General features: G+C 43.4%; 1 protein-coding gene across 2 annotated transcripts in view; it reads right to left on the reverse strand.

The window, feature by feature from the left end:
- DPYSL3 (dihydropyrimidinase like 3) overlaps positions 1-10,090 on the reverse strand; it is a 143,709-nt gene that overhangs the window by 63,182 nt on the left and 70,437 nt on the right. Inside the window, exon 1 of one of the 2 annotated variants that reach the window (XM_018556993.1) lies at positions 5,830-6,078. The exons of the other annotated variant lie outside the window; for it this stretch is intronic. Coding sequence (XP_018412495.1) covers positions 5,830-5,868 — 39 coding nt within the window. The 5' untranslated portion in view covers positions 5,869-6,078. Of the gene's footprint in view, positions 1-5,829; positions 6,079-10,090 lie in introns of those variants that run through there. 2 annotated transcript variants of the gene reach the window in all.

Below are 10,090 nucleotides of genomic sequence, written 5' to 3' on the forward strand. Positions count from 1 at the left end.
GTGGGTGATGCCATCTACGGGAATCGGTGGGTCAGTCCGGGGGGGGGGGATGTGCAGCTTTGCCCTAGGCAAGGCAGCATCGCCGCCCTCAGCGAATCTGCCGCTCCAGGCAAACGCCTTGTTTGACTTGCGGCAGATACGCCCCTGTCTACATAGGCAGAGCCAGCTGTCACTCAAGCAGCTGGGCGGATCCAGACATAATTGTCGGGATCCGCTTCAGCTGCGGCGTCTCAGTACAGCTCGCGGTATACTGAGCTTAGGGTGATGGGAGGACGCTAGTTTGTGTCCTCCCGTTACCCTAAGGAGAACTATGGGGAAAAGCCCTGACCCCATAGTTCTCCTTTAAAAAAATATATATATTTTCACCTTTTCTCCATCTCTGTACTTCCAACTTTCACCTATCTTCTTTCGGCCACTTCCTGTCTATATGCACTCGCGCCACTATCAGCTGCACATTATTGCTCTTGACCATTTTACTGATAGTGACAGCAATAGACCATGGACTTTTCACATGTGTGCTGGCACTGCTGCTCGCTGTTAAATACATTTTCTTTATTAATATAATAAAGATAAGATTACAGTTTAGATTACAGTTTAGAAATTATTCATAATAACAGTCAAAAAATGACCAAAGATTTAAAAACAAATGTTCCCAATTCTATAGGTTACAAATTAGACAATGAATTAAAAGTCCATTATGCATATAATGCATCATTATTATATAGTTCTATACAGTATATAGTGTTATTTGCCATAATGATCGGTTTTGTCAGACATGTGACAGTTATGTAGCTCTCATTGGCTGTCAACACTGTATATAACAGACATTTCAGCTTAGTGAATTATGCCCCACTGATCTGATTCCATTTTTGATTGTATTTTAGTGTTTTGTTTGAAATAATAAGATTCTCCAGCAACTTAACTACATAAAACAGTTGTGCTGCCTTATAAGTTTGTATAAATAATTACAATTAGGAGCGATAAAGACAATTTAAATTTACAAATAAAAATGCAATTTTTTCCATAGGAGACACATAAGCCATCATAAAAGCATATGCACACATGCTTTTTATATGGCTGATTACTACTGTATCTTTTATGTCTTTGACATGGTAGTAGGAATATTGAATGCTACAACAACATGGTATATGGCCCCCATGAATAGGTATTCTTTACCTAATTAGCAGGATGTCCTCAACAGATGGACTTTGTAGAAGCTCACATCAGCTGAAGAACGAAGCAATCTCATGAGTAAAGGCACAAAAGACCAGGAGTGGTATTGTTCTAACTCTAAAAATAATCTATGTTCCATGGTTGAGGAGTCCATAAATAACTCTTATGTAAAAAGGCTAGCCACTAAAGAGATCATCATTTCAGGGAGAAAAAAAATATAATAAAATCATTCTAGCGCAAAAACTGGTCCATAACGTAGTAAGGAAAAAGTCAAGCAGTAAACCATAGCAACTGGCAATAAATTACCGTGCAGTGATTTTTACTATACAATACAAACTTTCAAAATGAAACTACCCTACTAAACTCTATCCCACTTTGACAAACTCCACCTTTACAAGACCAGAAAATTAGGATAAAGGGCAGCACAGTGGTATAGTGGTTAGCGCTTCTGCCTTGCAGCAATAGGGGTCCCTGGTTCGTATCCCATATCACTATCTGCAAGGAGTTTGCATGTTCTACCTGTGCTTGTATGGGTTTCCTCTGGGTCCTCCCGTTTCCTCCCACACTCCAAAAGCATGCTGGAAGGTTAATTGGCACCTTTCTAAATTGGCCCTGTATGTATGCATGTGAGATAGGGACCTTAGATTGTAAGCTACTTGAGGGCAGGGACAGATGAGTATGTGCACTATAAAGCCCTGCGTAAATTGTCGGCGCTATATAAATACCTGTAATAATAAATATACCTCTAAACTAGCTTAAAAGGGAACTGTTTAAAAAGGATTTTGGTCAGTTTTTTTTTTTATTATTTATACACTGATTTCTACAACAGAAGGTAAGGAGAGACAGGAAACATGCTAAAAGTAGACTATAGTGCTACCTGCTGGCCAGATAAAGGAATACATGTTATTCATATGCAATATTACCAGAAAGGAAAGAAGGATCCAAAAAACACTATTCTTTCCTATTAGTAAAGGGAATTTGTCACAAATGAAAGCATATTTTTTAGGAACATCTGATGAAAGCTTTCATTCTGTGGCTCCTGTGTTCCATTGTTCTATGGCACTGACTTTACTCCCAATCTGAAAATGTTCAGCTTCACTACACTGTATGCAACTTGCAACTGGTAAGATGGATAATGACAGCTTCAATCAAAGGGATTTGAGAGAGTTATTTTCCATTTTCAGAGACTCCCTTTTAGTAAGACTCAGTGCGGTAATCTTTATCAGACTGAAACAGAGTACAGTTTTCATGTCACGGGCCAGCCACCTTAAAACCTGCAAGGGAACTCTGCTTTATTATATCTGGAATGAACATGCATTGCATGCCGTTCCATTCTTAACTTGTTAATGAAAAAATATTTGTGGTTGTTTTCATGCAAGCTGCTACTGTCCGTGAATCTGTGAGAGAATGTTAGCTTGACATTTCCATAACTTCTGGGAGGATATCCTGAACACATAGATGCTTTGTGCTGATAATGCACTTGTTAAAGATAAAAGAATGCACAAAATTGTCAGAGCACCGCATTAGGAGACATTGTTTACCTGCCTGCCTGTCTCTTCAGGCATAACAATCTCCTACTGACCATGGGAACACCACACCAGCAGTCACTGGTTTACCTGGCTGCCCCTGATGGTTTATGCCCAAGACATCTTGACTGGTAGCATTAAAGCTGAACTCCAGGCAAACAGCTAAATACATGCATGGGAGCTGTTTTACCCAACAAAGGATTTGTATCTCTATCCAATCCTGAGATTTACACAGCTTTGCCACACAGCACAGACCTGTCTTGCAAAGCAGATGGCTGCAGTTCAGTAACACTCACAAGTCTTGTCCCTCCCTCAGTCTGTGACTGGACCATGAAAGGAGGAACAACAGACTAATGTGCTTGTCTCTAGGTCACTTGGCTTTTTCCTCCTATCAGCATGTACCTTGTTAGTAGTGATGAGCTCGGGCGTGTTCGCAGCTCCACGTGCCGAGCCCGACAGGAAGCTGACAGCGCCAATCACAGGTACTGAGACATTTCACGATCTCTGCAGCTGCGGACCGGGAACATGTCTCAGTACCTGTGATTAACGCTGTCAGCTTCCTGGCGGGCTCGGCACGTGGAGCTGCGAACACGCCCGAGCTCATCACTACTTGTTAGCACATGGACACTGCAGCACAACTGACTGGTTCCTTGCACTGCTTCTTCCTCTCCCAGTCTGCGTTCTGTTGTAAAGTAGCTTGCAAGTGGTTGACACTAGGTCAAATTCAGGCACTTACACTGTTTGCATTTAAAATAAATACATTTCATGGTGTATTAATGAGTACAGAATTGCATTTATTTGTATGGGTTACATCTTCCTAGAGTTCAGCTTAAATAAGTGGCATTGAAAAAAATGTGCCTTTCTGTAATTACTGGTTCTGTTTTATGTGTTAGAACATAACAATATTCCATAGTCATGTATGTTTTGCCACATGGTAGTAGAGACAAATGAGTTGATCCTACTTCTATGTGGATGTACTAGAGTGATTGGACCCCCACTCCTCATATCTTAGGCCTGTCCATGGAAGAAGGAGGAGATTCTTTATTATCTTCCTTTATTACCCTAGCGTTCTTATCCAGAGGAGGTCTGGCCTTGCCTCCAAAGTCCCACTGGTTGGCCAAGCATGTAGTACTGCATGTATAGTACAGTGTACATTGTGTACTCCTTCTAGGGTGGTGATGTCAGAGGGTCTTATTTTAGAAAATCACAATTCCCATGGTGTCTCTCCAAGACTCCTATTCAGTGGAGTAGGCTGTTGTCCATTGAGTTTATGAATGCCAGCCTGCTGCTATTTTGTACTGTGGAACACTCACAGCCCGTTTTACATTCACTGCTACTGCAGTAAGAATGACTTCACCCACAACTCATGTTTTCCTAAACATGAAGAGACAGCACAGAAAACCATGCTTCATGTGTAATATCTTTTGACATGATGATACATTTTTGCCAGGGTTGCTTCAGTACCACTCCTTCAGTAATTGTCTGTTGCTTTTGTATCTGCCATTTTAGCTCCCTGCTATGTAAAGGGACAGGAAAATGGAAAATGAAAAATGTCATACCGTATTTACCAAATGTTTCATTCCTCCTAAACTATGGCAGCTTGCATGAAACCCCCACCAAAACCAAGGTACAGGGGCATTAAGCGCCCTTTTTTTTTGCACTTGCACTGATTGTGTGCACGAGAGAGGATTTTACATGTGTGATCACCATTATAGCATATATGGGTAATAGGGAACAAATAACATTGTGATTTCAATATTTTAGTATATTAACAAAAGAATTGAGGTGGTTTTTATAAATATATGTATAACCTAAAATTCTGCTCAATAAAAATTAATACTATGACCTAAACAAAATAAAAATGGAAATACGAGGAACAAATACGCATATATCTAGCCTGATTCAGTAAATGGTCCTTGTTTGCCTGCCCATGTCCCCTTTGTCTCATCCGCAAAGATGGAATAGCTACCTATTCCACACCCAGTGCATCCCCCACCCTTCACCCACGAAAGGTCTAATTAAATTCAATACAGACAAAGCACAGCTGCACATCTTGAATCTGACAATGAAAGGCAGGCCTGCTACTGAACATAAGGAGCCCAAGAGATGGTCTTCACTGCACTGCACCCACTGCAAATCAGTGCACCGTGCCTAACAAGCACTGAAAAGAATCAGATCCTTGACATGTCTACATATAAAGAAATATGATGTTAGATTATATACATAGCACACCATAGTAAAGAATATTTCCTTGAAAGGATTTCCCTAACCTTCTATATTCCTCTAAATATGAAATGGCATGCAGAAAAGGAACATGCTAAGGCATATGAAATAGGTGGATTCTAAAACCATCACCAAGACAATGCTGATGACAATGTAATGCAGTTTTTGGAACGTAGCAATAGACAACCAGAAAGCAAAAATTAAAAAGCATTTAAAAAAGAGGTGATGTTTAATATAGAGATGAGTACATTCCCAGACAGTAGGGATGCTTGATAAATGATATGGGAGTCTTCCCTATGTTGGGTGGTGCAGGTAGGACCACCCCCCTATCAGTTGTGTCACCCTCTCCCTTTGATGGAAGAAGCTCCGCAATAATAATAATAATAATGGCTTCTGTAATACAGTGCATTGTTATCTGTTTATATATCTATGAAAGATAAAAAAATAAGGATGCAGCAAATGTCAGTAAAAAAAAAAAAAAAAGACATTGCATGTGCATGTAAGCATCATGGATTTCTGGATAACAATAAGGAATTGGACAATGCCATCGAAAAAAAAACAGCCACCTGCTAGTGTCAGATTATACCGAGCAGCACTATGGACTATAAACCTCGGTGCTGATCCTAATACAGTCAGGTCAGTATCACCTTCTCAGGATAATCCTGGACACAGGGGGACCATTATGATAGCCCGAGACTGAGCGGTGATTGTAGAAAATAAAAGAAGCAAATGGTGACAATGAGCTATCAGGCTGATCAGGTCTCCCCTTCTAATGCCACACACATGAAATGACAGCACATGCAATGCCATCACACTGACCTTAATGATCATCACAATACTCTACACACACACACGCACACACATGACAGCTTAGAAATAGATCATAGGAAGAGATGCATTGACTCACTGTTATCCTAGGAATGTTCTTCTTGCCTTGGTAAGACATGATTTCTCTCCACAAGATTCCCTCTGCCTCTGCAGCCTGCTCCCTTTGTGTCTGCTCCCTGTAGTTGTTACACAGCAGATCAGGTAAAGGGATTTTGTTTTGTTTTGTGTGTGTGTTTTTTTTCCTTAGCTGCCTTAGACAATAGTAAATCCCTTTTTGCAATGCCAGCTGGGACTCTGAAACGAGAGAGAGAGCTGATCCGGACTCCTCCTTCTCTACTAGTCATTGCCTCACCCACTGCTGAGTGCTGCGTCTGCACTTCGCTTCTTCTCACACTAGGGGGCGCCGCGTGCACTGCAGATCTGCAGGCTGAATGGAGAAAGCTTTTCTTCCTTGCAGTAATATATTCACGTTCACATCTCTAGTTCAGGGAAATTCATCAGGGCAGGGATTTCAGATTAGAATATTGGCTATCAAAGGCTGCTGATGACAAACAATGGCAGATGCATCATACAGTGCCTGTCTTCAGACCCCATGCATTACCACTGATCACAGTTAAAGTGCATGTAAACACAAAGGCCCTATTCACACGTAGGCGTAGCTGGAACACGCACCACGTCCGTGTGCATTGGCATGTGTTTTTTTTCCCTGTGCCTGACACATGTCCCCTTTGATTTCAATGAGTGCCACATGCGAGCAAAATCTGCAACATTGTGTTTTTTTCCCCACATGCTTGTGTGCATTTTATTACGCGCCAACTCACGGGGGGAAATTGCATTTTCCTGGTTGCGTTTGCGGTGCCATTAATAAGTAATGGCACTACAAGTGAGTTGCATGTTTTTGACGTGGTCTGCGAAGGCACGTCAAAGCGTGCATTTTTGTGCGTGTTTGACGTGCATTCATGCAACGCCTAGGTGTAAACAGGGACTTGATGAATGACATTTCGTTTCAGCCCCAGTGCACACCTTGGCGTTGTGTAGCTCAAAGCTCGGAGTTACAAATCGATGAACACAAGGAATCCAAGTCATTTTTATGGCCCCGGTTCGCGTTATGTCGCCTGTAGCAAAACACCTGTTGCTGGAATAAGTACATGAGCTACTTTTTTGCAGATTTCTGTGCTTTTAGCCTGATAGACTTCAATCGAAAATGCCGGGAAACACGAAACACAAGCGTTTGGTTGCAAGTGTGTCAAGCAAGAGCCAGCATTCCTATGCAAAAACACTGCGGAACAAAATGGAGGACAGCACAAGCTGAAAAACATGTGACAAAATGCTTGGAATAACACTAAAAAAACACTTGACAAACGCATTGATGCATGTAAAAGCGCTCAGAGAGAGAAAGCCTGAAAAAAGTTGTGAAACACTGATGCTTAAGTGTATGCAAAGTCTGATAACACAGTATTAGGGGTTACTTAAAACTGGAGCAGATAGAATCTGGGGCAGTTGCCCATAGTAAGTAGGGATGCATCGATACCGATACTGGTATCAGTGCCGATACCGAGTACTCACCCAAATGCTCCGATACCTAGCCCTATACCAGAACTTCCGATATCAGGAAGCCGGGCAGCGAGTCATTACATGCTGCTCGACTGCCTGATTGCCGGGAAGCCGGCTCCAAGCTCACTCGTCACGATGAGGGAGCATGGAGTTGGCTTCATGGCTAACCAGGAAGCTGGGTGCTATGTAATGACTCGCCGCCTGGCTTCCTGATTGGTCAAAAAGCTGGAAGATGGCGACCGGGTGACGAGTGAGTGTGCCAATCAGGAAGCCGGGTGGCAAGTCTTTACACAGCGCTCGGGTTCCCGGCTAATCAGAAAAGCAGGTGGCGAGTCGTTACACGCCGCCTGGCTTCCTTAATGGGACTTCCGGTATCAGTATTTGGTATGGGCGAGTACTGTAAAAAAAATATTGGTACTCGTAACCGAAAAAACAGTATCGGTGCATCCCAAATAGTAACCAATCAGCTTCCATCTTCCTTGTTCATTTAATCTGTGAAAATGAAACACAGAAGCTGATAGGTTGCCATGGGCAACCGCTCCAGATGCTGTCTGCTCCAGCCTTAATAAATTCCCCTAAAGCTATTCATATTTGCCATTTTTTAATCAAATCATTGTTTACATTTTTTCTCACCCTTTGTTACATCCTAATGCTGCTAATCTCCTACACCCGCCTTTCAGCCACCTCATGTCTACATGCACTCCAGTGGTGGCTGTATGGCAACAGTGGACCATGCCTGCGTAACACACACTATAGCATTTTTTCTCCATCAGAGACCCTTGTGACCAACGCAGAAGCACCATGAGAAAATGGGACAAAACGTGGTCACCCTATCACAGGAAGTGCCTAAACAAGGACCCTTCGTGGCAGGATCACCAGGTATTATTTTAATGAAAGCTGCAGATTTAGAAAGGTTTAAAATGACATTTACATGTTCAAGCTCATATGAGATGTATTGATTAAGTTTACTTTGGGGTGTGAGATACATTCATTCATCTTGGTGATGTAGATTATTTCACTCAAGGAAGAGATCTGACTGGAAGGTCTTCCATCTTGTTTGTGGATGAAGCCTGGACCCAATTATTGATGCTTGTGGCATATCAGGGTGCAGTTGGATGTCTAGGCTTGAACAAATCATCTCTAGTTTTTTCTGGATGTAGAAGCATGAACACATGATCAGGTAGGAAGGTCTGACCTGAATGATATCCCCAACAGCTTTCTGCCCAATCCAGCCTTTCTCAACCAGGCTTCCGTGGAACCTTAGGGTTCCTCCAGATGTGGCTAGGGTTTCCTTGAGCAGCAATCAATTTCTGTCTTTCACATAAGTACCAATTGACACCTATGCTCTTTTTAGCTACAGTATCTGTAAGGAGTGTTCTCGGCCTTTTGGCTAAGATCAAGTGTAGTATCTGTTCTTATCAGTTGTCGGGAACTGAAAGTCCGCTGTCGCCTATGAGGGGTGGATGGACGGACCGGTAGGTTCCTGGCGTAATTGGTAGGGAGCCGGATGAGGTTCCAGGCCCCGGAGTTTTCGACCCTAGTTAATGGGTGGGCTCCACGGGGAGGGATCTCTGAAGGTGAACTATCTCCTGATGGGAATGGATCCGAAACTTGATCAAGGCTAGAGGGTTCGGGGGCGGCAGAAGCCCGTGGTGTTGTGCCCCCTGGGGGTGGCGTCCCAGGGGTGCTCAGGAAGTCACTTGGGTATGGGACCCCACTTTGACTCACTGATCACTCGGTCACACACCACATTGCTTATTTCTGCACAACGCCTCTTGGACAGGCCTTATGGCTAGTCCGGGGCAATTTTTTTGCACTCGGCCCCTAAGGCCTGTCAGCGTGGTGCACTGGCACTCTATTATTTATGCACTCTATGCACGTTTGCACGATTGGCTTTTTTTAAAAGCATTGACCCACAGATGCTGAAGGTGCAGGTTTCTTCGGGGCCTATTCCTGATGCTGGGAGGAGATTCTGTGCCTCCTATGGGGTTCTCTGTCTCCTCCCACCCAGGAGGGGGGTTTCTCTTCGGGAGATCCCCACTGCTTAGTACTGTGAGGGACCTGTTTCGGCAGGTCCCCGACGGAAACGGTCCACCGGCCTTCGGGTTGGTGGTCCGACAGTCTCAACCCCTGTCAGGAGCCTTGCGCCCCGGGGGGTCGGGAAAGTAGGTCCCTTCTTTGGAAGGACCTTGCACCCTTGTGCACGTTTTTTGTGTGCTGTGATTTCACGGTTCACTTTTTTTGTTCACAGGGGGAAGTTTGTATTGATGCACGTCCACGGGCTTCAAAAAAAAAAAAAAAAATCTGTAAGGAGTGTTCTTCCCAATGACCACAAAGGTAAGGCACATTCTTCCCAGTGGCCATCAAACTAGTGTACATTGTGCTGTAGTAACCACTATCAGAACCAGAAAGTTTTAAAGGTTAACGTGACACTGAACTCAGGAGTTAAACCTTAAAAATGCATTCAAGTACCTTAACTATCGCCAAAAATGTAGCTTATGTGTGTATCACTCAGCAGTAGATCCTCAAATCATCTCTGAATTGGTGCTGACACTGTCCTTCCTTCTGGAGGGTGGCTACTTTTGTTCCCCATGGTCCCTGTGTGTGTTGTAAAGTAGCCACCGCTCCAAGCTCACTCCCATGATGGACAACCATCTCACATTTAGCTAACTAATTTGTGTTGAGATTGTAGTTCATCACAGGCAGGGCCGGTGCTAGGATTTTTACCAACACAGGCAAAGTTGAATTTTTGCACCCCGCAACCAACCCCCTCCCCGTGCTCCCCC

Source organism: Nanorana parkeri, unplaced genomic scaffold (assembly GCF_000935625.1).
Source record: "Nanorana parkeri isolate BGI_ZX_2015 unplaced genomic scaffold, ASM93562v1 scaffold261, whole genome shotgun sequence".
In the NCBI taxonomy this organism is placed as follows: domain Eukaryota; kingdom Metazoa; phylum Chordata; class Amphibia; order Anura; family Dicroglossidae; genus Nanorana; species Nanorana parkeri.